The sequence below is a fragment of the Opisthocomus hoazin genome, chromosome 20, assembly GCF_030867145.1.
Source record: "Opisthocomus hoazin isolate bOpiHoa1 chromosome 20, bOpiHoa1.hap1, whole genome shotgun sequence".
NCBI classification, from domain to species: Eukaryota; Metazoa; Chordata; class Aves; order Opisthocomiformes; family Opisthocomidae; genus Opisthocomus; species Opisthocomus hoazin.
Genome location: NC_134433.1, coordinates 14428797 through 14455078, shown reverse-complemented (window position 1 = coordinate 14455078; position 26282 = coordinate 14428797). Strand labels below are relative to the sequence as shown.

Sequence of the window (26282 nt, the reverse complement as noted above, 5' to 3'; positions counted from 1 at the left end):
CATCAGGATCTGGACTTCCAGACACCAAAGGTTCTCCTTCATCCCTCTCTGTGCACCTGACTGCTGTGGGTGGCTTCTGGTTGCATGGTTAATCCCAAATTACGTTATAGGTTGCATTGCTTCATAAATCACAGCAAAGCACGTCCTTGCCATCAGTGCTCCAAAACGGGTTTTACTGAAGGAAGAAAAAAGAAAATTGACTATAAAAATCTGGTTCTTGTGCTTCCAAGGTAGAGCACGCTGCATCTCATAAATTAACAGCACAGCGTGAATTATCAGACTTTGCCCTTACGCTTGACATTTTTTTGCATTGGTTTGGGTGGATGCACCCACTTCTGCCCCTAAAGAAACAGTGATGTTACTCATAGCACTAGAAATCCTTGCATGGCTTTTTTTAAGTAGCTCTTGCTTACCCCTGAAAGCTTTGCTTTGAGCCGTGAACGGTGAGCCATCTTTGCCCAAGTCCTGTTTGCATTTGGAGTTGTTACTGCCAATTGCCAAGTGCAAACATGAGGCATGTGGAAGGGTGAATCTCCTGCCCTTTGAGTACAGTCTGTTCCAAGGATGAGAGCGAGATGAGTTAAATGACCGAAAGCCTGAGGCTAGGACATGCCAGCTGCAATAATTTTTTCACTCCATCATCTCACCTTGCAATGTCGCTCTGCCTTATCCAGCCACCAGATGCCTGATGGATAACAGAAGTGACAAGGGCAAAACCTCCTCAATGGATGCGGAGGAAAACTTCAGACAGCGAGGACGGGTCTGCTGGCTCCCGACCAGCTGGGTCCTGCCTGTCCCTTCCACAGCCTGCCTGGCTGGAGTGGAATCCCTCCCTTGGACGGGGTTTGGTGGGCGATCAGACCTCGCTACGGAGAGTCACCGAGGGCTCTGGCCCCGCGCCAGCAGCACACTTACGCGCACGCTTAACTTCCAGCATAGATTTGCTACTGCTGAAGTCACTGTGGCTGTTTGCGTGCTTAAAATTAAGTATATGCTGAAGATGGCTTGGGACCAGAGATTTCAGTGCTTTGTAGGCCCTGTCCTTGCTGGAGCTCAGATAACTGGCTTGTGCAACTTGGCACGTGCTTGTAATGAAGTCAGAATCGGGCCAAAAGAATTTATCTTCCCGGACTTGGAAGGCTTACAAGGAAACAAGTTTAAGGTTTTTTGAATTTTTATTATTTTGAAAACATAAAATTTCACATTTCTCTGTAGTCCTTAAAGAAACACATTTTCTTAATGTGCTTGGAGGGATTTACAGGCTTTGAGTAAGCGATTTCCAAAGCATCCAGAGCTGATGGAGGGGCATCTGGGACCTGCTGCCTGGCCAGGGCAGGACTCGCTGGCTCTGGAGGTGCCGTCCATGGTTTTGTCCCTTCTAGGAAGACGTGGCATTGCACTGGGGTGTCCTCAGATGGAAGATTTTTTTCTAGACAACCCTGGCACAGACTTGCCCAGTGACCTCGGGTGAGTTACTTAAACCCTGAGGTTCCAGCTCTTCCTCAGTGACAGCGATAAAACTTATCATATCAGCGCTGATAACTCATTTTGCATCAGCTAAGGATTTGGTCCTGTAGGTGTGTTTGGTAATGGCTCCTCCATTCCCTCGTCTTGGTTGCTCAATTAATAAGTAGCAAGAGCAAGTTTCCAGACCAGTTCCTGGCATGAATGGTGCTCTGCCCTTACAGCAGCCGCTCAGCTGCCCCGAACACAAACACCTCCATCGCTCTGGTTTAGTGTCAGAATCCATCTCGTGCTGTTCGTGAAAGATGTTGAAGTACTTGTAGGGGAGTTGTGGTTGCACGGGCTGTACGCACAGGATGAGACGCAGCACCAACAAACTGAGTGTTAACGCAGCGAGCTTTGCTGCAGGAAGTGTCAGGAGAAGGTCATCGCTCCTCTGCTGTTCCCCGAGGAAAAGCCGGTTACAGCATAGGTGTGTGGCAGGAGTTACGTTACTGGTGGGGAAACTCCTGCTAGAATTGGTGTGCGGATTTCCACGAAGCGGTCGCGAAGCGCAGATGCCTTGTGCTGACGGACGCTGCGGGGCTGGCGGCAGCGGGCAGGGCAGGAGAAATAGAAGTCCCCCTGCGAGCTCCTCCCAAACACCCAGCGAGTGCCTAGTATTTGCAAGTGAGATTTATTTATCCTGTGTACAAGTGCTTCTCAGACAGTAGCTTGGAACCGACGCGAACATTATCTCATAGTGAGGTAAGACAAATAAATTACAAGTCAGAGGCCCCGAGTGGGGTTAGTGATGCACCTTAGGAAAATATTTTGGTTTCTGTTTATATGTCGGCTGGGTTGTGAAATGTTTCATCTGGGAAAGGTGATAGGAGAACAGAGAAATATTTGCTCTTATAATGAAAAAAATATTTCAGTTTTGTTCTGAACTGGTTGCTAGTGATATAAACCAAATTTCACATTTCCGGGGCTTTGATGGCTGCTCGGCTGCTTTCCTACAGATTCTCTGCTGCAAACCTTCTCCTGGCCGATAGGAAGCCGCCCCGTTATCTCCGCGCGTTTGTGAACACCGCTCGGTGCGCACGTTGCTCCTGCAGCAGAACGACGCGAAGCGCGGCAGAAGCCGCTGTCGCTGGGAGGCTCGCTGGCTGCGGGGGGGCTGGGGCAGGGTTCCGGGCAGCGTGCGGGGTCCCGGCCCCCCCGGCTGTGCACCTCGATCCGGGGGGGCCTTCGCAGCGGGCTGAGGGTGCGGGGTCCGCTGCCACCCAGCTGCGGCCGATCCGTACCCACCGTGAGCTTGGCCTCTCCAAGCGTTACGCTCGCTGCTGCTGTTACCCAAGAAAGAGTCTCCTCTTACAGTGCGAGTGATATATTAGTATATAGCACAGTTCCAGTGGTTTTTCAACACTGAGATTTTTTTTTTAATTCAAATGAAACAATCAGAATTAAATTCCTTGGCTCGGGCCGTTACCACTAATTCGCAAGCAAGATGACAAATCCACACTTGTGTCTCGAAGTGTAACAGAAGATCTTCGTTATCCAGACAACCCCGACGCGTTGTCAGGTCTTTCCTGACTTGTGGGTGAACGTGAGCCTTTTATAATCCATTATGTGTGCTTGGTACGTGTGTGTGTGTATATACATGTGTGTGCATTTGCACATGCCTGAAGATTGATAATAAGCAAGGTGAACGGTGCTGTTTTCGGAAGGGAAGCAGCAATGTGTTATCCGAGTCCCTCCGGCGGAACTGGCCTATTTCTGCCTCGCGCAGTGAGCTCGCGGAGACGGGGCCTGCCTGCCAGCCTCTCCCAAAGCGTTCAGAAATGACTTGGCGTGCGAAGAAGGACGGTTACGCCGCGCCGCAGAAACACCAGCGCTGTCCTTCCTGCGTCCGAGGCAGCTTTTCCCAGCGCAGCCAGTACAAAGGCTGCAGCGTCGGAAAGTCACGGCTTGCGTTCGGATGAGAAGTCAAACAAAATAAAGACTCCTCTAAAACCGCCTCCGCTGAGATTTAATGGGATTCATTGTGTGTTTGAATTTCCTAGGCGTTGTTGAAAATCTCAATAATCATCTTATTGGAAGCTGAACTAAGTCGTGTAGATCTTCAGAGAGTGGGAAACTTTACTAGGAGAAAAAAAAAAAAGTGACTGGATTTTCTAATTTTAACCAGGGCTGAGAAGTACAAGTATGTGAATGCCACGAGAAAACATTTCCAACCTTGCAAAAACTAAAAAGTGCGGAAGATCTTTTGCGAATCCTTTTTTAATGAAATTTCCAGACCTAGAGGTTGAAAGAACACCAGGTGAAGTTTCTGCCATGCGGAATTGTACCTGGCAGCATCCCCCCCCCCAGCTGCCCCACGTTGTGCCGGGCGCTCTGTCCGTCTGGGTGCTCCCCTTTGTGGCAGGATTAAATGGAAAGAAATGTTAATCTGGAAGGGGGCTTGGGGCTGATCAGAGCATTCCTGATTTTTTCCAGGCGTTCTGATTCTTCAAAGCTGTAAAGAGTTATAATCTGCAAGCATCTTGCCATTCAAGGGGAAAAAAAAAACATTTTTTCTTGGAAATTAATGTTATTATGAAGGGGGTATTTTGTTTTTAAAATCATAATAGCATCCATTTATACTGCAGTTTCCATCTCTTTTTGCTTTTAGACCGCTAACTAAATTGCATCCAGGATTCCCAAAGAAGTTTGAATACGCGGATCTTCTTTTTCCGCGCCCGGTGTTCCGCGGGCCGTAGCTGAGCTGCGCCTTCCCGTCGGTGCCTGCAGCGCGCAGCGGCCGCCCGCGCTCGCCCCGGCCCCTGGGTTACTCTGTTCAGCCAGATGACAAAGTCCTGCGCTTCTGGTGCTGCAAAACCACGGCGTAAATTTCCCCCCCCGACACCAAATGCAGATTTTTTGCATTTTATCTTTTTAAGTCCGGCTTTGGATGGATGTCACATCCTGCCTCCGCTCTTCAAGCCATCCCGTCTCTCTCCCGTGTCCTCTTGCTAACCCCCGCGCCTCGGGGGAAGCCAGGAGCCGGGCCGGGGCTGCGGGAGCCCTCGGCGATGCTCGGGGGGCTGCGGGGGGCTTGGCCCGGCTTCTGCCGGCCCGGGGCTCGGCGGCGACGCGGGGGTCCCTGGGGTGGTGGCCGGGTGTCTTGGCAGCGCGCTGGGGTGGGGCTGCAGCCTGGATGGCACGTTCGAGAGTCGCAGGGAGCATTCAAGGCAAAGGCAGGATTTAATAAATATACTTAATCATTGATGTTTTGACCTTAACCCAGACTCGTTCTCAGACACGGAGAGCGGAGAGCTGGAAACGTGCTTTGTCAAGGCTCCTTGGGCTGATGCCGCGGTAAAACAGGGCAGCCTTGCTCTGAGGAAAGGCAGAGCCTTCAGAAAGGAGAGTAAAAGGTCAGAACTAATCCGAAAGGACAAGCAGTGTATGTCTGTGTGTATATTGGGTTTCACATATGAAATCCAGTCATGATAAATCTGATGGCTTTAGAAACATCTACTTTGATTAATGAAAACATAGTTCCCATAGACCACGGCTTTCGTACTTCAAAGTTCTCCTGGATTTAGGACCTTAGGTTTTGCTTATTCATATAACATGCAGGAAACTATTTTTAAATGAATAAGGGAGTTTAAAAAAAAAAAGAAAAAGGCAAACATTTCAACATCGGTGGTACGGATAGACTGGATAATAAGGGGCAAAATTAACAAACAGCAGACATTTTATTATGCATTTTACAATAATGTTTACATTCTTTCCTCTATATTTGTTTTTCCTTGAAAAGATGTATTTATAAAAATATCTCACTGCTCCAGCTCTGAAAATTGCAGCCTCGCTCACATTTGAAAGCCTTCACGATGGCTGTGATGGCTGGCTGTGTTCCTCAGCGTCTGAAATGCTTCTCCCGAGCCCGGGGTGAACCCGTTGTGCAGGACCGGGGCAGACGGCATTTGTCGGGGTGGAGGGGAGGAGGAGGGCGAGAAGGTCCCTAAGGACCTGCCGACCTTGCACCGCTGGGATCCGGAACGGTGCCGTCCATCGCCTTGGTCCATGTCCCGAGCTGGGCAGTGGGAGCGTGTGGCCGCTGCCCCATTGGACGTGGGTGATGGATGGCAACCTCCCTGCCACCCATCCGCCCTCATCCCTGCAGAGCCGCCGGGCACGGGGCTCGTGGGCCCCCCCCCGACCCCCAGCAGCTGCGCGCTTGCTTAAAACTCATTTAGAACTAATGACAGAGGAATAAACAGTATTTTTGTTTACAAGTCTGTAGTGCGCTGCGGAGGGACGCGGGAACCTCTCCGCCATGCTCAGCCAAAAGTTCAAAGGGATTTGAAAGTGTCCGTTGCCTGTGGGACTGGGCACCCCGACTGAAGTCTCCATTAATTAAATGCACTCACAGGATGCAGAGCTGGTGAGTAATGTCCTGTTTATAGCAGAACTGTGAGCGATTCTGGAAAAAAAGAGACTCCGTGGGAGGGAAGATGACAGGGGAACAGAGCTGCGTGCAAAGGCCGTAGCTCCTGCCGTCGTTTCCAAAGGCAATAATTAGTACTCACACCTTGATTGAGCGGCCGTACGCCGAGGTGGCTTGTTGCAAAGTCTGTCACACGCACGTTGAGAGAGCGGGACAGCGGCGCGCGAGCTGTGCACGGGAGAGGAGCAGCAGTGCGTGCCCCCGAGCACGGACACGCGTTCTGAAGTCAGGTGTGGGTCAGGTCGGGGAGGTTCTGCCACCTCCACGCTTGGAGAAGGCGTTTGCACGTTCCAGTACGGAGAGCCGCTGCTTGGCGACATTACCCTGGAGTTACGACGTTACGGCGTGGAATGGAATTGGCAAAGCCTGTAGGAAAGTTCAGCCATGAATGTTTAAACGGGGCATGTTACTGTTTGACTCACTGCTCTGGGCGAGGAGTTTCCGTGCGCTGGTTCCTCGCACGCCCAGGGGGTTCTCGCTCCCGGCCGAGGCGTTTCTGGGCTGCTCTGTCGTGCTGACGCCGCGGTGACCGGCGCCGAGCAGATCGGGACTCCCCTCGAGTCTGCTCCTGCTGCTGGAGGAGCCAGAAGAGGCAGGGGCTTGGTGACGGGCAGCCCCTCCGAGACCGTCTCGGTCGCACCCCAGGGTCTGCCGTCCCGGGGGGTCCCGGCGGGTCGAACCCCCATCCCTTTCATGAGAAGGACGCATCTTTTATCGGTTAAAATTGGCAGGTCGTTTCCTCTCCTGTTTACTCTGTTGTTTTTGCTCACACGTATGTTGCAATATGCAAGGTGAGGCTCCAAACTGTCAAGCTCTTTAATAGAACCATTACTGTATTTTTGGAGAACGTACTCTTTTTGATTTACTGTTCCTTAGAAGACAGGAAATGGAGCTACTTGATTTCATATTTTAAACAAAGCTTTCCAGAGGTTTAATGAAAAAAATTTCCCCTGGCTTTCGAATTAAAGGGCTATGGTGAAAGGTTTAGCTTAGCTATTTTGACTTAGAAAAATAACACATTAGAAGCATGAAAATATTTTGTGAAAATACTTTTTACTACTAGATTTTTTAGAGAAGAAAATAAGCCTCTCTGGTTTTCTCAGTCTCGGTTGGTAGAGCTAACTGTGAAAAGAAAGGACGTTTCCAAGGTTTCGGATTTTTTTTTTTTCCTTCTGTAGGATTTATTTTCCTTTTATATTAAAAGCCTTGAAACAATTGCTGTGCAAAAGACAAATCCTGTGCTTCTAAGCAAGGTGATTTGGTCTGAGTAACAACAGAAGCCTTTGCCATTAATAAAATGTGAGAAACATTAAGCAGAAGGATGGGGGGGCCTGATTCTGCGCTGTCCCGCAACGGCGCGAGTGAAGGGCCGTTCTCGTCGAGAGGCAAATGTCAGTGGAAGGACAGAAGTGGGAGATCACTGTCAGGAGAAAATTAAAGTTTTAATAGGAAAATCCTGCTTGTAGAGCAGAGTTAGCTCGGAGTGTTCGAGGCGGTGTAAAGCTGAACGCGCTGGAACTGCGGAACAAAGCGCTTGCGACCGGGGCGTTCAAGCCAGGGTTCTGCTCGTTCCGTTTGGTTGGGTTTGGAGTTGGTTGTTATTCGTAGTGCAGCGGCTCTGGGGCGGTGCTTGGACGTCATACGAAGGAGGCCAATGGTCTTAATTTCCACCCGGTTCCATCTTCAGTAAACAAGGGGAGAAGTAGATGTTCTGCTAACTTGAAAGCACCACGCGATAGGATGAAATATTGACACCGTTTTAAGTCAAAGGGGGTTTTTTTCAGCGATTTAATGATTTTTCAGCAGGATTTCACTGGTAATTGCTTGGCTAAAATAATACCTAATTTGCTTCTTTCGTGTGTTATTTCTAAATGAATTGCTCCTTTTAGGTGGTCCCACCAAAGCTGCGTGGGGTCTGGGGGGCAGCCGACAGGCTGGGCTTCACACCTCCGGCGCTGATACTGGTGGCTGTCGGTAGGGTTTCAGCGGTTTGTCAGGAAAGGCACGGGGTGACGCCTGCCTTCCCTCAACCCCTCGGTAATCCTGGGAATCAGCAGGAGCTTTCTCGGCCGCCTCGCTCCTGCAGTTACGTTCTGGCTGCGGGTTCGGGGGGGATTTTGAGAGCAGGACACTCCGCTGAGGTTTATTTGTAAACTTCTCTCTGGCTGACGATGGGGAATTCGATACGTTATCAACGGAGATACTGGGATTGAAAAGGGGAGAGCAAGGCAGCCAGAAAGAGATTACAATTTAATAAATAGCAGAGATATGGTTAGCTGCTATCAGTGTAAGCTTAATGCCGTTAGCTCGTGTGCCGTTGGTAACGATGCATGTAGGGCAAAGCACCCAAAGGCTCCTGGGGAGCAAGCAGCCCTTCTGCCATTTCATGCACTTCATGGAGGAATTCTCCAAGGTGAAAAAATGCCCAGGACTTAATTCTGCCTTGAAGAAATTAATTGACTTTGATACATCTGCTGTCTGCTGATGCAGTGGCGAGAAGAACATGAAGGTCCATGACAATCGGTCTTATTTTTCCTGAAACAGAGCTGTTCTGCGTCAGAGAGGAACAGAGCCAGGGGTTTATGGTAGGTTTACGGTCAAGCAAGGTCCCGTTTCTACCCCACGCCCCGTGTAACCTCGGCTGCGCATCTGTGTGTTCAGCTTTATGTGGAACTGGCTTTATGAACGCGTTTACTGAGTTAAGGAGGGATTTGTGGACTCCACCGCGACAGCGAGCAGGTGACGGCGCGCAGACCTCCTCTGCCCCGCCGCTCGTTACTCGCAGGCGGGGTGATCACCCACGGGCGCAGCGGTGGCTGGTGAATCACAGCTGGATGCCGGGACGCGAAGCGTGTTGCCAGATGTGAACTCCTCGCATGCAGAAGGAGCGAAAAGGGAGGGGAGATAAAACTAAAGCTTCACCAGCCTCACGGTTTTTTACAAGAAGACTTTCCGTGCAGTTAATCCCTCTAACCTGCATTTACATTAACACTTACAACCTCACACGTTGCTGCTTAAGAAGTTTTGGCAGCTCTTGGCCCTGATTGCGGAGGTAACGCTGCACTTGTCTCCTTTGCTCTCACTCAAGTATCTCAGGAGCCGGAGCCCGGCGCTCTGTGAAGTTTCTCCCTGTACGCACATGCAGGCATCTTGGCAGAGCTTCAAAAGCCATTTGCCTTATTATTCATATGTCTGCTTATAGGAGCAGAAATGCTCCCATTTCTCACTTTCGGAATAAGGGCAGACACTAGTAAAGAGGAGATTTCTCATCAGCATCTCTGGCACAATGCTGCAAGCTCATGGGGGCCGGCCATTTCCCCGCTGTCACCCTGGGGTTTGGGCACGGAGATTTAAAAGCCCCCCCAGTAGCTCTCCAGGCGCACGAACAGCCCTGTTGAAACCAACTGAAATCGCTGGCGTGTTAGAGTACGTGCAGAGTGGGGCTCTCAGGGTCACATCAAACCCCAGAAGGATCACTTGGAAAAAAAAAGCTTCAAAAAGAGATCAAATTTTGCTTTTCCTTGTGCAGTTGGGGGAGCTGACAGTATGGAAATGTTGCAGAGACTTAAACATTGAAATTACTTTGCCTCCTCACTGTGTTTTCTCAAACAAGCTTCAAGAACCCTTGCTTTTAAACAAATTAGTAGACTGGAAATCCAAAGACCCATTAAAAGTTGAAACATTTGGTCATTCCTCCTCTCGGTTTAAACTGGGATTCATCCAGAGTTCAAGTGCGTGCATCCCAGAAGAGCCACAGTCCCATTTTGTAGAGGTCCATTTTAGTGTTGATGGTTTTCTAGTGCCAGGAATCTACTCTGCAGCCAGGCAAAGAGATAAATCAAAGCTGTGCACGCCGATGAAATTCAGGAGCCAGCAGTCACCATTGCAGCCCATATAAATCCCTGAATGCCAGCCCTGGTGCTTTTGTCCATGCCATTAGAGTTCAGAATTATCTGCCCCTCTTTGCTGATGTATGGATTAACCGGCTGCCCGAGTGTTTACTAACGGTTATCACCCGGTACTTTGGACGTTATCAGAGGAAGGGACGCCTGCCGCGGGGCTTGGTCTCTCACCCTTTCTATTACCACCTGTCAGTGGCAGGGAGTGTGCTGTGAAGCTGTACAGTCACAGACCACAAGTGTAGATAGTTTCTGACGGCTGATCAAAGGGGAAAACCAAAGGCCTGATAACAAGGACGTGTTTCATGTACTTTTAACTTTGAGAAACATTGGCATTTGCATTTTTTCCCCTCGGTAGGCTGGCAGAAACCAGGCACAATAAATGCTGCATATTCAGTTACCTAATAGTCGAGTAAATGGTATGTGCTTGAAGCAACAAAGCATAACTGTAATCTTTTTCCAAGTGGGAATGATTTAAGTAAGCCTTTGCAGAAGACTTGCTCTATAGTAAAGCAGAATAATTTTAATTTGTACTTTGAAGTGAGCTTGAATTCAGAATCTAATCTTTGCATTCAGCAGAACATCATACCCTGTTGGGAGGGAGGTAATAACTGCACGTTCAGGAGTGATTTGAAGTGTTTGTCGTGGGTACGTGCGCTCCGTCACAGTGGCCGGCACCTCCAGGAAAGCGCTGCTGGTGAGAGCGTCGCTGTTAGCTCGCGTTTGACCTAAAATTTCGCAGTGTGGGAACAGAGACAGTCCAGAGGTATCCCAGGCTGGAAGAAGGGCTCGCCTCTCTCCTGCAGTCAGCGTCCCTCCGACACAACGCAGCGAGCACGCCGTCCTGTCCGCAGCAGCCCACCACACCGCGGCACTTTTCTGCTCAGGAGCAAGAAAGGGATTTCAGCTGAGATTTGTGCCCGTTCGCAGAGACGAAAGGACTGGACTGTTTCCGTTGTCCGAGATGAGAAGGGGGAAGGGTGCTCAACAGCAGCCCAGTGAAAGGCAAACCAACTTTAAAACCAATTTCTAGTTCTCTAACATGTACTTAATAACACATAGACAGTTTTTTAGCGTCACAGTTCCTGATTCGGCCGTCATTTCCATCAGTGCCGTTGTGCTGATCTCCTGACTCTCACTAACGTGAGGCCAGAATTGGGTCAGTATTTTTAATTTAACCTTTTTGCTTACAGCTGCTTGGTCCAAGCCATTCGCTGCTTAGGGCTCTGCTTGTTCCTGCTGTGCTGTTAACACCAACATTTTAACTAATGTGCTAGAATTAGCTTTTCAGGAACTCGGAATGCAAGGGCTGCTTTCCTTCCAATGCAATGAATAAAACGTACGGAAGTAGCTTGGTGCCAGGGTGCCCCAAACATCTCCCGTTTGTTTGTTGAAGGTGCCTTCGACCGGAGCGTGACCTTGCTGGAGGTGTGCGGGAGCTGGCCCGAGAACTTCGGTCTCCGCCACATGTCTTCCATGGAGCACACCGAGGAGGGCCTTCGGGAGCGCCTGGCCGACGCGATGTGCGAATCCCCCAGCAGGGACATAGTGGGCTCAGGAACAGGTACAAAGAAGAGGTGTGATCAGAGATCACGTACATCTCACCCAATGGTGATTTTAATTTTTTTTTTTTTAAGTTTTGCTTTTCCTTTTCTCTGTACGCTACCTCTCTGGTTAATTAACTTTTACGGGGATCTCACTTAGTGCGAGAGAAGTCATTTATAAAAGGAAAATATTGGTAGATCACATAAACATAGTCTGAGAAGCCTAAAGTAACTTACAGAAAAACACTGGTGCTTGAAGCTTCCTTGCCATATAGCTGTGACGAGGACTCTCCTCCCTCCCCTGCCAACCCGGGAGCATCCGAGTCGCTGTGCAGATCGCTGCCCTTGCCCACCCTGCTCCAAACAATTTCATAATCACACACGTCCTCCTTCTGTGTCCTGAATAGAGCCACTGCGAAGCGCTGGTTCGGTAATCCAAATTAATCCATCTTCATCAGTGTCCATTATATTGATAAATTATATCATCTGTTTAAGTAAATGGAATGGCACGTCAGAGATTATGCTGCTCAGAGGGGGCCCAGTGGTAGGAGGTGCTCAGAAATGTTGAAGCGCAGTTATTGCGGTTTAATTGTCTCCATTAATTTTGACTTGCTTTAAAAAACACTCTCTAGGAGAAGGACTAGGCCCATCTATGCACCATTTGTGTTGTGACCGGCAGCTAAGAGTGATGGTGGCTTCCAACAGCAGCTGCCAGCTCGCTTGTCGCTCTTCTGGCCGCTCGCCTGGGAAGGAGGAAAGAGGACAAGCTCTAGCAGAAACCCATGGAGGTTGCAGGAAGGCTCTGCGTAGAGCAGAAGCCGTCCCCTCCTGTTGCTGTTGCCCTCGTGTGTTGCTGCGAGGTTCGTGCTTGCTCTGAGCTCTCCTGCCCTGCGCAGCTCCAGCTGGAGAAGGCTCAGGGCTCTCCCAGCAGGGCTCGTCCCCCTGCTCTGCAGGTGGGTCTCTACCGAGCACGTAGCCCATGGCAGGCCACCAACCTGCTGCCACCTCCCGCAGTCTGGAGGGGGAGGCTGCAAAGAAGCAGAATTTAAGCCCTTGTACGTAGGTACAAATAGCAATGACCAAGCTGCTGGGTGGTGCAGGAGCACCCTGCGTAGCCCAATTTGTCACCTTTCAAACTGCCTTTCCTCTGATTTCCGTCTTGAAAAAGATGGAGTCAAGGGATGGTTTCAGATTTGGTATTTAGAGGAGTTGGTTGAACACTAAGCATGGGTCTCAGTTACAGACCTCACCAGCTCGTTGCCTTGGCTGAGGCACTTAACGTGCCCGTGACTCCAGTGCTCCATGCCTGCAGTGAGAACAGAAACGCCTCGCATTGCTGGTGTGGAGTTTAATCAGCTCGTGCCTGCAAAGCGCTGTGAAGGTGGAAAAACAGGCTGTGGAAATGGTCAGAGGCACATATTTCATCACTTATTGACCCAGACTGTGATCAGAGTGAACTTTGGGATGGTATGCACTTCCGATAAGAGGTCAGCTCCCCTCAGGCTGTGTACGTTAGGGGAAAGGTGAGGGAAATACCTTCTCTGAAAGCTGAGGCCCTCTAGATGTGCCAAGTCAAGGTGACCGACTTCCCCAGAGACTTGACATTATATTATATTGTAAACCGAGAACTTTGTCAGAGATAGCGGTCTATATTTTCCTCCATTTTCACCAAACCCAGCTGATAGCAGTGAGTGCCAACTTCTTTGGTGTAAGATTAGGCTCATAGTACTGCAAGGTGTAAAGACAAAAAGGAACTGTTTATAGAGATGCCACCACTGAGCTAAAATCCATCCAGAGACATTTCTCCCTGCTTTTAGTCCAGACGCATAAATCTTCGTGGTGAGTGTAAGATAGATGCCGTCTCAGAGCAGCAAACATAAGCAGCAGGAGGAACATGAGCACTGACCCAGCTCACCCCATCCCACTGCCCTCTCTCGCTGTCGTTACGCTCTGTGTTTTCCTGCCTGTCGTGGGATTCTCTCTCTCACTAACATACTTTATTCTCAGGATTTGGGCACGTGGTGACTCAGAGCAGCAGAGAAAACCTGGCGATAAGGCTGTGAACTCCCATGCCCTTTCCACTTCCATCCGCTAATGGCTCTTGAGCTGTTCTTCTTACCAGATGGCCATAAAAAGTCCTCCCCTGCTTAGGTGATACCTGGAAAACCGCGCTTGCCTGGGGAGACGACTCGTGCTCGCTGCCCTCGCGCAGGCTGCCAGCCAGTCCTTTGTCACGCCGTGGAGCGCGGGCGTCTGCCTGCCGCTCAATAAATGGGGAAAGAGAAGTTTGGAGGTACACTGCCCCTGCTTCAAAGAAGAGGTGTCTGTTGGCTCATGACAAGTAGAATAGTTTTTACTTCCCCAAAAACCACTTACGTCTGAAAAAACCTAGGCTGAACTGAATGATCTTTGAAAAACATTCAGTTTTCTTCCTTGGGTTCTCTGCTGCCCACTCACCTCGGTGAAACGAGAGCAAAGAGTTCAGCAGGGCAGGACACCGTAAATATGCTTGCTGGTAGTTAATTTACATAGTGGTGCTGGTTCCAAAGACAGCATTTATATTTCTGCATTGAATTCAAAATTATGGAAGTTCTAAACCTCCCTCTAATAATCCTAAAATTACTTATTTTAACTTCCACATGCCTTTACGTTACGTATGCCTTTAACCCCAGTTTGTGTTCCTTGGGTGCTCTTCAGTCCTTAGATACATTTTACAGAGATTTGATCAAACTTGCAAAGTCTTATTTGAACTGAAACATCAATTAATGATCAATTTCTAGCTCGGAGTGTGAAGATAGGTGCGGTGCTGGGGTCCGCTGCGTGAACAAAGACAGAACGGGCAGCGGGGTGGACAGCGAGCCTTTATCGAGTGCTCAGCTGGTCCTGACATGCACTTAATGGCGAGAGATAAATAGATTCTTCTAATGCCTTAACTGTTAGGACATAGCTGACACGTCGATTTATATAGCCATCAGGGCTGAGAGGGTGCAGCAGTGCGGAGGGAGCGCGCGCTCCCGGGGCGCAGAGCACTGCGGGGAGCAGCTACTCGCAGTGTCTTTCTTCCTTACCTTCCTCGCTGCATTGCCAAGCAGGGTTGGCAATGCCTTGCTGGTTGGGTGGTCCTGGCTACTGGCAGAGGCAGAAATGACCCAAAGATTGGTTGTACAGGAAACATCAAGCTGGAGGGTGCTAAAAATATGAGGAATAATCCGGCATTTGCAAGGAAGGGGAATTGGGTGGCCTGGAGGGTCTTTTCCATCTCCAACTCCAACTAGTTGCTGTTGGACAGTGGATGGGAGAAGAACCAGGTCTGGAAAATGACCCCTCAAAAATCTACTTTCCTTGTGACCTAAATGATAACTCCAGTCATCCAGCTAGTTGACTTGATTGGGAAACCAGCTTTCTTCCTTGTTATCCAGTTATCCAGACGGCCCATGTCTATCTTAAGTGGCGTCTGCTGTACATAAGCTGTCAGCCTAGATACACATTTGATTCCAAAGAAGGCGTAAATTGGCAAAGATGCAAAAAGATGGTTTTGCTGTTTCAGTTTCTGTCAAACCCTTGCTGAAACAAAAAATAAATTAAGGTCTGCTCACATAATGTTAGTGGTCAGTGACCTGCTTTGCTTGTAAAGCTTTGTTTTTAAGCAGCTACAATATTGCTACAGTATTTACGTTTGTACTATAGTTTCCGAGTATGTGCTGGAGCTTCACATTGCATTCTCAAAAAAAAATAAAAAAAAGCTAGTACTGTGATTTATGAAACTGTGCTTCCAGGAGACAAATCTCTCTGACAAGATCCCGCTCAAACTGGACGTGCAGAAGTTGCCACTCCAGGCTGGAAATATTTCCCTCCAAAAATACAGTAATTAGTAAATCCTCTGATTTATGTATTCCTCCAACAAATACACTTCTTAAGCTTTCAAATGCATTTTGGTCATCTCTAGGCATAATACTGAAAATTAGCCTATAATAAGGGCCCAAGCCTTTGCAGTCTGAGCAGCAGGATCTTTTCTGACATTTATCTGGGGAAGACGATTTCTGTGGCCGTGCCCTGTTTCTGTGCCATGGCCGCTAAGTGTGCCAAAGCTCAGGAGATGGATTCCCCTTGCGCTCTCTGCCTGTCCCCCCGGGCTGAGGACAGCGTCTGCAGCTGTGATGCTGATGTGGGTTCTTCCTGCAGAGGTAGAGCGTGGTCTGTGTACGTCCCAGGGACCCGAATTCATTAGGCCCCCAGTCACGTCCGCTGGAGATGTAGGCTGGCCTGGAGGAAAACCAGTGGATCTGTCAGTCCCAGAAAGGAGTTGTCAACTCCAGGACCGCAGCAGCCAGCATGAAACGGTGCGGCTCTGCATCTGCAGCGCCGGGGGAAAGGTCTTCTCGACCCTGCGTTCATCCCAGCTTCTCCTCTCTGCTTTGACCTGGGCGAAAGGTTTAGCTGGGTGTGAAGTCTAGGCACAGCTTCAGGCTCGACTTCCACGTGATTTACCAAATCAAAACCCATTCTCTACATCTGTCTTCTCAGGTTTCTTGCTGTAAAGCACGTGGCACAGTGACAGCAGGGTGGATGCGTTCCTCAGGAGGCTAACACAACAGACAGGCTTCCAAGGGAGGATTGTCGATAGATAAAATAAAGCAGCATTCCTCGCTGCTCAGGTTGTTTCATCAGAATAGGCAATGCTGCAAACGCCCTTTAGTGACAAAAGTGTTGCTGCTGCTGTCAGGCCCTGGTTTTTCTGCCAGGAAGAGCCGCTGGGCTCGGGGCAGCTGTGGAGGTGCAGGATGGGGCTGGCTGTGTTGGCCCTGCGCGATTCCGCTCCGTGCCCGTCTGCTCTCTTACAGTTTGTTTGGCTGCCTGAACATTGTGCTTATATCCACATCTAATTTACTTCTACAAAGCATACCCAAATCCACACTGCTGCAACGTTTTACAAGTGGTGGAACTGGTCTGTGGACGTGCAAGAGCAGAATTGCCTTTTGCGGGCATGTATCTGTTTGTTTGTTTGTTTGTTTTTGATTCAGCATGAAAATCCAGTCCCCTGTGATGGCTGTAGTTTATGGAGCAAAATAACTTTTTTCTCTATTTATCCTGTCTCAGCAATACATATGAACTTGCAGTCAGAGGCTCTATTAAAAACTACAGAGCCCTCCTCCCCCCCCAGATGTTGCATCTCAGACCCAGCGCTCGAGGTCTGAGCAGGGAAGGATGCGAGTGTGGCACCATCGTGGTCAATAAAACCCACAAGGTTTGAAGAATTTAAAGCAAGGTGTTTAAAGCCCATTATTAAGTTTCAGTTTAAAAAAAAAAAACCAAAGAACAAAAAACCCCAATGTATGGCTCCTTTTTTCTCCGAAACTCCAAGCCTGTCAGGCAGCACCCGCAGAAAGGCAGTGGCACAGCGGCGAGGTGCGAACGCCGCCGAGCACCCTGCGCCTGGCCCTCAGAAGGAACTGTCTGGATTCCTTCCAAATTTCATGAGCAAACTCATAATGCGATGAAGGAAGCTCGTATGTTGAAGCAAACTCTTTAACCTGATTAATGGGATGTAAGTAAGTGGAGCTAATTAGATGTGCTGTTAGGGAATAGCCCGTACGAAACCCGGGATCGGCGCTCGGGGCGGTTGGGATCCCGGTCCCCAGCCGAAGCCTGGTGGTTACACCAGCCTGAGCCTAACTCAGGTCTTGACACCCCTGAGCTTTGCAGGGGGGACGTTTTCAAAATCTTTATGTGAAATTTGTGGTGTGGAGCGATGAAGTCGGACGCTTGCTGGTGGGCCTGGCTGAGTGGGAAGCGTGCCCCGCTGCCGGAGAGCGAGCCGCTGCCCTCCGATCCCATGCAAGGAGCATCCTCCCCGGGTTTCTTCCGAAAGAGAAGATGTCTGTGGTCACAAGCTGTGTTCAGAGATGAGCGGCCACCTGGACGCAGATGTGCCTGTACATTTAGTTTCAGGAACAGGATTAGTCCTGTATAGAGTCAGGGCTTCGACTGGTACCTTTCCATCCATTCCTTCCTTCCTTCTTTCTTTCCTTCCTCTTCCTTTTAATTTTTCCAAGACGATTTTTCCCCTCCCTCTCCTCCGTTCGTCTTAATCCTAACTTGGACATGGGATATAGGAACTCAGGAACACACAGCAATTAATTTTCCCTCTGAGGAGTGTTTCTGCAAAGAGATTTCTGCCGAGGTTCAATGCAAAATCAGCTTGGGCAGCAAACGCGCTGGCGCATCAAATAACAGCGATGCTAAAAGCAGCCTTTGAACTTTCAGAATATTCATCCCAGGGTCGGAGATTAAATTACCCTCCTCAAAGAAGTCTAACAGCGCAGTGCAGTTCTTCCTACAAAAGGTTTATTGGGACGAGACTCTTTTAAAAGAAATGAAAATTCTGGGCTCCTTAGGGGCCACCATTTTTGAAGCGCTGGAGAAGAGCAGCAGCATTTGCACTGCACACGTTTTAATGCGGATTTATTTCTAACATGCAACAACAGTGTAGCTGCCCCGTGCAGGACATGAAGAGCTTCAGCACGGGCTTCTCCTCCTCTCCTGCCCCAGCCGGTGTCCCTGGCGCAGCCCCATCCCGCAGCCCTGCCAGGGCCAACAAGGGCGTTCTCATCCCGGGGCTCCCAGCCTGCCTCCCCACCAGCCCCCGGGAGGTTTCAGTGGAGGTCCTTCCAGGTCGGGTGTTACTGAAGGGGGTGGGGGGGCCCAATGCCGATACCCCGAGTGGGTCTGGTGCGGATTTAGGTTCGTTGCTGTTTGTGGAGAAAGTCTGCTGCTGTTTCTGGTACCACGAGACAACGCTGACTTTCTGCCTTTTGGTAACAAGTTGATCAACTGCATTTACTTATTATCCATTGTGGTGTGGGGAGATTCCTTTTCTTTCTCTTCCTATTAAATCAAGGCACTTTTTAAGAAATATTTTATTTTTGATACAGACACAGCCGGTGAAGTAGCAGTAAAAAACATCACCACAAAGAGGCACATGGCTTTGAAATGTTTTGGTATGTAACACAACTGTATTGTTATCAGGTCTGAACTTTTGCACAAAGAATATTTCTCCTTGTTCTAAAAGCAAACCCTCTGTCAGCTTTCAAAGGGTTACCTACATAACGTGGCCGTCGGGGAACAAAACAAAAAATATCTAAGTGTCTCAAATCATTTCACAAATAACATTGTTCTATTTCTCTCCTTAAACGAACAAGAGTTTCTTTGATTTTTTTTTTTTTTAAGTCAAATTTAGGATTCTGCTGTTCAGAGCAGAGAGGTCACAAGGCCCTAATGTATTTAGCATTGACTGCCCTCTCTTGTAGTGCGTCTATTAGTCAGTAATTTGATTTGTACCTATTCATTTGCAGTCCCTGCAGGAGCTCTGAGCTGGCCCCAAGTATAATTGGTGCTGTCTCTATTTTTACATCATTAGATTAGCCCCGACTCCTGGCCACTTGTTGTCTGCGCTTGTCTGTCCATTTATACAACCTAATGTAACACAAAATTCATTACTGATCACATTACTTTCAACTCTGAAGCCAGCTTTGTGATAAACATTTTGTTAACCCTTTCTTGCCAGCACACAGACCTGGAGGATAAATGCACTTTCCCTTTGCAGAAAAATCAATATTATAATAAAACAAAGTGCAGTCACATTTCTAGATTTGTCATTCCTCCTGGAGAAAGAAATGGGGAGAAACATAGATGAGATGACTAAATGATGTCTGCATCCAGGCATCTCGCGCTGCTGTATCTGAGATGAGCTCAGCGGTGTCCTTTCTACTAGAATATAAAGAAGTGACACAAGATAGGGCCAGCACTCAATTTAAAACTTAATTTCTTACTCATTGTTCTGCAAGTGTTTTAGCTCTTCTCTGCAGCCTGTAATCGGGTTATGACATTATTGGAACTGGACATTTTTCTTCCAGTGCTTTGTCTCAAAGTAGTTATAGAGAAACAATTCCCTTTCTCCTCGGAGGTTTGTTATTGCGTTGGGTTTGGTTTTGGTTTGCTTTGGCTTGTGGTTTTGCTTCCTAATGATTAAGCAGATTAATTTTCCTGCTGCAATACTCCAGGATTTCACAGGAAAATGTAGAGCTCCATTCTGTCTAGCTTGGCTTTGCTCACGTTTGACTGTTTCGCTGAGTACCTCCTAAAGCCTTAAGCTTTGTGCATCACTGAGGCTTCTGCTATGGATTTCCAGGGGAGCGAGAGGAGAGCCGCGGTAGGTATCCTTGAGGCCTGATTCTGCAGAGAGCTGAGCATCCTCACAGCTCTGTTTGCGGCGGCGTGCCCGTGAGGTGATGCTTGCTATTCAAAGAAATGTCTTTTGGTGCACGCAAAAGCTGTTGATTTTTAACAGTTTTCTGAATTCGTTTTCTGTTTGTACAGCTTGGCTTGGAAATCTGTTATTTTGGGTTTTCTAAATATTTGGAAACAGCTCAGTGTTTATTAAATCTTCCCTTTAAAAGCCCGAGTTCTGAAGCCTGCTCCAGACCAAGCGGTCCCGCACTGAGCAGGGTGCAGGAGACATGGAGACTACAGGATTTTTCCATCTCTAGTTTCTATAATTACCTTGTTATTCCTTTTAGGAGTCTTTGCATGGTATTTTTATGTAGCGTACGACTTATGGAAGCCTATCTCTTCTTAGTAAGCGTAAGAGCCCTCATCTCCCAGCATTTGAACCAGGACTGGTATGTTTACAGCTGCTTGTGAGCCAGAACTTGTGGCAGCTGCTGAGGTGGTGGCAGAATAAAGACAAGACAGTTCCTCTCCCTCCGCCCCAGCCCAGCAGCCCCGGAGAGCCTTTCGGTATTTTGCTGATTTTTACAGGAGATATTTTAGGTGTGTGCAGCACGGTCTGGCGCTTGCTCCTAAACCCTGGCGTAGCTGGGGGCCGCGGGAGTCTCTGCTCCTCTCCGCTCTGCTGCTGCCTTGGTGCCCCTCGGTCTCTGCTCCAGCTTTGCCGTCCGAGCACCGGGGAAGGCAGCGCACCCTGAAGTCCCCGCGCAGCCGCACGGGACTCCTGTGGCCCTCCCATTAAGGACGAGCCGCAGCTCGGCTCATGGCGCGGGGCACGCCGCGTGCTCGGTGGCAGAAGGTGTGTGGCCAGCCGGACCACGTGCCACCACCCCGCTCCCACCCTGGGGTCCCGCTGTCAGGGTTCGTTAGGCTGACGCGCTGCTCCCGTCTCTGCTTGCCCTACAGTGCAGATCTCGTGCGCGTCGTGTGTTTGCCCGTTGAAAGTTTGAGCCTTTCGTTATCTTAAAAGGACGTGCGGCCAATTTGCGGGCTCCCCTTCCTGCGTTACCATCACGGTGATGCCAAGGGCGTCTGCCCTTCCCTGCGTTGTGAAGGGACGGTGGCCCAAGTCGTGGCAAAGCGCTCATGAGCTGTGCATTGCCCTCACCAGGGGAGGAGAGGTGGGAGAGGAGGCTGTGGAATGGAAACCCATTTATGGAATAAATTGTTAAGCAGTTGAGCTGTTAAATGAACACTTCTGATTAGAGGGATATGATGAAGTATGAGTCACCAAACAGCAAAATACACATTAACACAGCAAAACCCCAGCAAGAAATGGAAGGTCGAAAGCTAGAACAATGTAAACGTTCTGGTGGTAGCCAACCCTCTGGCCCTGCAGCTTTCAGTCCTCTCGGCTGCAGAGGCCCCTCTTCCACCATGGGATCTGCTCCTCACGCTTGGCATCAGGAGGCACAAGTCCTTTGAAGGGCTCCCAAAGTGCCACCTCTGCCAGCTCCAAGGGTCTTCTCCCACCCGTTCGGGTGCCGTATCATTTCCGATCACCGTTCTGTAGTCTGCAGTCCTGCCATCATCTCTCATCACCCCTGTGAATTTCTCTAACAGAAGATCAGACAATTAGTAACCTGATTTTTCCGATAATCTAGCCTTGCTCTCCACGGTGGAGTCTAAGAATATCAGGGCTTGGGGCCGTGTCCTCGCTTAGCGGTGATGATGTTCGCTGTCTGATGCTCGGAGTGTGTCTAGGGCAGACGGTCAGGCAGAAAGCGGGATGGGGGGAGAGAGGGCAAGGGGAAAGGAGGAAAAGCCCAGAGGGGATTTTGGCTGGGGGAGGATCTCCCTGATGGGTGGGAGGGAGACTGCCCGGAGCGCGTCCCGTGGGACCGGGTCCGGTGGCTGCCCCAGGGGGAAGCGGCGCTGTGGCCGGGTCCCCGGCAATGCTGGGAGCGGTTAGTTCTCCTCGAGGTATATATCACAATTTGTGGTATGAAAAGATTAGCTTTTCTTCCATTCCTAGCCTGCTGTCTCCCCACCATGGATAATACATAAAACAGTAGACTTTTATTCATTAGTATTTATGGGAAAATGTTAATATTAAACTGTAAGTGAAAAGCCCCATCTTATTGAATTCTTCTGCTGTGCTATTGGGAGCCTAATTACATTTTGCATTTAAATAAAAACCAGATGACGTTCAGGACGGTCAGGCAAGCATTCTGTAAGTGAGAATTTATCTTGCGATCTGGGTAAACAATGTCTCATCATTTAACAGTTATTATAAATAATGGGTTTTTAAGCACTTTGCTGGGAGTTCATATTGGCTCCACACGGGTTGCGCTAGAGGAGAGAGAATTTCAGTGACATCTTCCAGGCATCCGGTGAGGAGGAATCATATCCTGAGCTCGCTTCTCAAGCTGCAGCGGTTTTCATCCTCCTCTGTTTATTATTGCTCAATATTGTGTGCGCAGTCGGCTGACACAAGAACTAAGAGCAAGAAAAATGACAAATCGCTTGGAGATGTTTTGCAAGTGCAGAAGCCACCTATGCTGCTGCCCCAGCAGAAGCGGAGGGCGTTCGGGACCCCGGCGGAGGGGTCGAAACATCCGAAGGAGCGTTCTTTCGGTAAAAACAGTGCTGTGTGAAAGTTGCGTCTTCACAAAGAATGAAGAAGATGGTGAGGCAAGATGTAAAGCCAAAAAGATCACGCACTGGCTGCTGTGCTTCTGCTGGTGCCCTCTTAAATTACCTCACTGGTAATTACACGCTTGGTAATTCGTGAGCTAAGGTAGAAAAAGAGTAAAACTTCTACCAACTGTAGATAGCTTTTTCCCCACTTCTGTTGTTTCTATTCTGCGTCGCGTTCCTGTCGCTTCAGATGAGGCAGCGGTGCTCTTGGTGCTAGCTGGCTTTTAGGCTTTGCTCCGTGTTCCTCAGACATGAGCAAAAGCCTCTGAGATTTCTCCGGGCGGCTTCCCCGCAGTCTGTCCCGCATCCCAGCGAGGAATGGATTCGTTTTCCAGGCAGGCAGAAATAGGTGGTAAGAGAAGGGATGTTTTCAAGGGTCCGTTCGCTGCTGTGAAAAGATACAGAACTTGTGTGAGTGCCTCATGCTGGCTGGTGGCGTGTCACCTCCTGACACGAGAGGAAGCCACCCACCCTGTAGAATGGCTGTTCCAGGACAGAAACTGTTTACTGCCTTTTTCTATGTGAGGCATTTTATCGCATTTTCCAAGAAGACCCCCCACAGCTAAAATACCATCTTTTTTTTCAATTTATTTGTTATTTCCTTGGTCAGTGACTTTCTCAGTATCTGCCCAACACATGAACTCTGTGTTTACGTCAAAAGTTGATGGTGTTGTGAAAGACAAAGGGTCAGTATCACTTCTCCGACCGTTTCTGAAGATGTTTTTCTGGGAAGGGCGCAGGCGGGAAGGTGCTGGCGGGGTCGGGAGCCAGGACCTGCCCCGTTGCCTCCGCTCCGGCTCAGTGGCACAGCATGGGAGCGAGGAGCCGTGGGTGGCTGGGGCTGGCAAGCAGATGCAGAACCCTGGTTGAGGTGAGCGGGATGGAAGTGGTGGTGGTTCCCCAACCAGAGACAGGTAGCACCATGTTGGGGGACCCAGATGCTCAGACGTGTTGCCGTGCTGGTCTTCTCCTAAGGCAGAGCGCGGCGTTCCCGCAGGCGGCATCTCCCATCTATTCCCACACGTCACGCTGGGCAGCTGTTCCCGTTGGGCACTCCATTGCTGAGGCCAGGTTGTCAGGTGGAAAGTGTGTTTGGAAGCGTTAATCAAAAGACAAATTAACCTAGCAGCCTTCCTCCCTCATCTGCAGCAGCGGGTAGATGAACTGTACGGGGGTAGATGGACTGTACAGGGACAGATCCCGAACCTGAAATCTGGGCGTGCTTTTCTGAGTTCACTCAGGGCTACTTTTATCTGCAGCCTTTAAAAAAAAAATCTTTAGATTATATTGCACCAGTATCAAATTTTCTCTTTGGTTTATCTTTTGGAAACGTGGCTGGTCACCCGTCAAAACGCGAGCGAAAAGCCTGCAAGAGAACACAACGCAAAGGGCAGGTAGTTGTATTAACTCCACCGCCAGATGCCCAAGTACAAGGCAGAATCTGCACAGCTTGAGATGATTTAAATTGCCTTTTATGTGGGATGTGGCCAGAGGAATGCCTTGGTTTGCTATTAGGTCTCTGAGATTTCACACAAGAGTTCTCCTCTGCCACGCACTCGTCCACAGGCTGCAGCTCATTCACACGTTCGACAGTGGTGGTGAGATGTAACTAAAAAGGTGAGGTATATTACAATCAATACTTGGAATAGTTTTTAAAGCATCATTTTTAACAAGTGAAAATGTCCAGTTGACTTTTTTCAGCTGCCTGCTGGTTTCATGAGACCGAATGCAAACTGCTGTGTCGAACGACTCCGTTAACAAAGGGCTGAATTAAGCTTGTTGTTTTTATCAAGGCTCTTTCACATTTAGGTTTAATGTCAGAATTTGGAGCTATATAAATAAGACAGAGTGTATTAAGAGCCTCAAGCAATCCTGCAAGCGAGCGAGCCCACAAGGTTGGCCTGTTGTTTTTCCAGGCTCGGTTAATACTCAATCTACGTAGAGACGTGATTTTAAGAGTACTACTGCGAGCTTTGAGTGCTTCATAAAATTAGGTCTGTGTTTAGAAAATTGGTCTGCTTGAAGCAGTGATGGCAACCTAATCTCTAAAATAATTGACTAAATAGGCCAAATAAGTTGCATTTGGAACTGGGATTATTTGGATGGGTTTGGAGCGTCTCAGCGACACTAAAACCAGCGCCAGGGAGATGAAAGGAGGAGACCTCTGCTCCTTAGATTTCCACCTGAGCTTTTCTAACTCGAGAGCCTTGAACTGTTTAGATGAGCAGACGAGGCTGAGTCCGCGGTGACATCATTTCGTGAGCTTCAACAAAACTCTGCTGATTTGGACCAGCTGAGCATCTGCTCTCCCCAAACTTTCAACTTTTCCTTTGAAACAAACCCAAATTCCAGTCCGGTCTAGCTTCCTCCTCAGCATCAATCTGCACCGGGGAGGCAGCCCAGAGCCTCTCAGTAACTTTCCTCCCTTGCCCGAGAGGCCACTTCATGTCAGAAGTACTAGAAGTTGTGCCAGAATTACTTTGCTTTGTAATATTATACTTTTAAAATGAACTCGGCAGTGCGTTTGTGTCCGAAGCACACAGTGCACAGATGCGGGATGCGCAGAGGCACGCTCCGAGCCCAGAAGTTGTCCTCCTCCGGGGCTGCCTTGTCTTCCTGACCGAGGGTTGTTAAGGACGCCCGATAACCGAGGTAGCATCATGAGAGGGGAGAAAATAGGTCTTGGACACGACAGAAACTGCTGAGGTCTGGAGGGTCAAGCACGTCTGAAATCCCCTGTTCAGCGTGTCAGCGAGGGGCTGCCCAGACCCGAGAGAATCGCCGGGTTTGTGGTTTTGACCTTCAGGCAGCTTTTCCATACCCAGCTCTTTTGCTGGGACTGTTTGGCTGAGCCCGGGCAGGAGGAGGGACCCCAGCCCTCTCCGACCGCTCTGGGTGGTCGCACTCGTCTGCGGTGGCTTCGCTGCAGCCGCCTTTGAGACAGGACCCCCCACCCCGAGATCTGACGTGGCTCCGGCTCTGGTGGGAAGGTGGGTGCTTAGATCCACGTGTTGGGTCCACACCGGCTCTGGAGACACACACGGTGGTGTCAGGAGTAGGAGCATCGCCTCCAGAACTTCTGAGCAAGATCCAGAGAGTCCGGAGGGTGTAGGGCGCAGAGCTGGTTGGTGTGGTGAACACGCAGGTGACATTGAATTTGTATTTTCCTTCGTGGAGGCTGACAGAGGGGTCACTGCTGAGCAATCCGAGGCACTCCTGTAACCCTGGGAACGAGAGACCAAAGCCAGGAATTTTAATACAGTGTTTTCTCTGCAGATGCTTTTGGGCTGATGTACACAGATGTGCTGCTTGCGTAACTGAAGATACAAGATAATTCTGCCTAAATACGTTAAAAAACTTCTATACGCGCTGGCTTGCAGAGGAAAGCCTGTATTACATGGAGGGTACGTTACAGGATTTGTAGTAGCAACATACTGAAACTTTCAAGATGGGGTAGGAGGGAATTCCTTTAAACCCACCCAACCATATCTGCATATTCATTTTAAAAACTCTTCTGGAAATCTTGCACGAGGAGTCGTAAGCTGACATGATGTAGATGGGTTGCAGAAGTTGTTTTCCGTAAGCATTTGACTGTTGTAGCTTTTGAAATTTCACATGCTGACTAGAACGGGCGACTCACCCTTCTGAAGTGCCATTTATGTAGGAAAACATCCTAAACCTCTTTACAAAAATATACAGCTCTAGGAAACTTGAGATCATTTTTTAAAAGCACTGCAGTCATTGTGAAAGTGCCTATCGTGAAGAATATTCTCCCTCTAAATGCTAGTCCTTTATCTAGTGCACTTTTAACCTTCCATAAAATGCTCGGAGTCAAGCCTGGCGAGATGCCAAAGTCTTGGGTCTCCAACTCCGTGGACTCGAGTCGTGTGGAGCTTTGTGGGTTCTCTTTTTAAAGGAGAAAACAAGCTGCTTGGGGTTTGGGTTTTTTCGGGGGGGGGCGGGGAGACAAAATTC

At 49.2% G+C, this 26282-nt stretch overlaps 1 protein-coding gene across 8 annotated transcripts in view; it reads left to right on the top strand.

Moving 5' to 3' along the window:
* The window catches only part of BCAS3 (BCAS3 microtubule associated cell migration factor), a 365129-nt gene that overhangs the window by 329334 nt on the left and 9513 nt on the right, over positions 1-26282 (top strand). For 2 of the 8 annotated variants that reach the window (XM_075440274.1, XM_075440273.1), the window contains 2 exons: positions 11234-11401; positions 18314-18379. The exons of 1 other annotated variant lie outside the window; for it this stretch is intronic. In XM_075440274.1, coding sequence (XP_075296389.1) covers positions 11234-11401; positions 18314-18379 — 234 coding nt within the window. Of the gene's footprint in view, positions 1-11233; positions 11449-18313; positions 18380-26282 lie in introns of all 8 variants that reach the window. 5 more of the 8 variants (XM_075440276.1, XM_075440275.1, XM_075440279.1 and 2 more) reach the window with 4 other exon arrangements.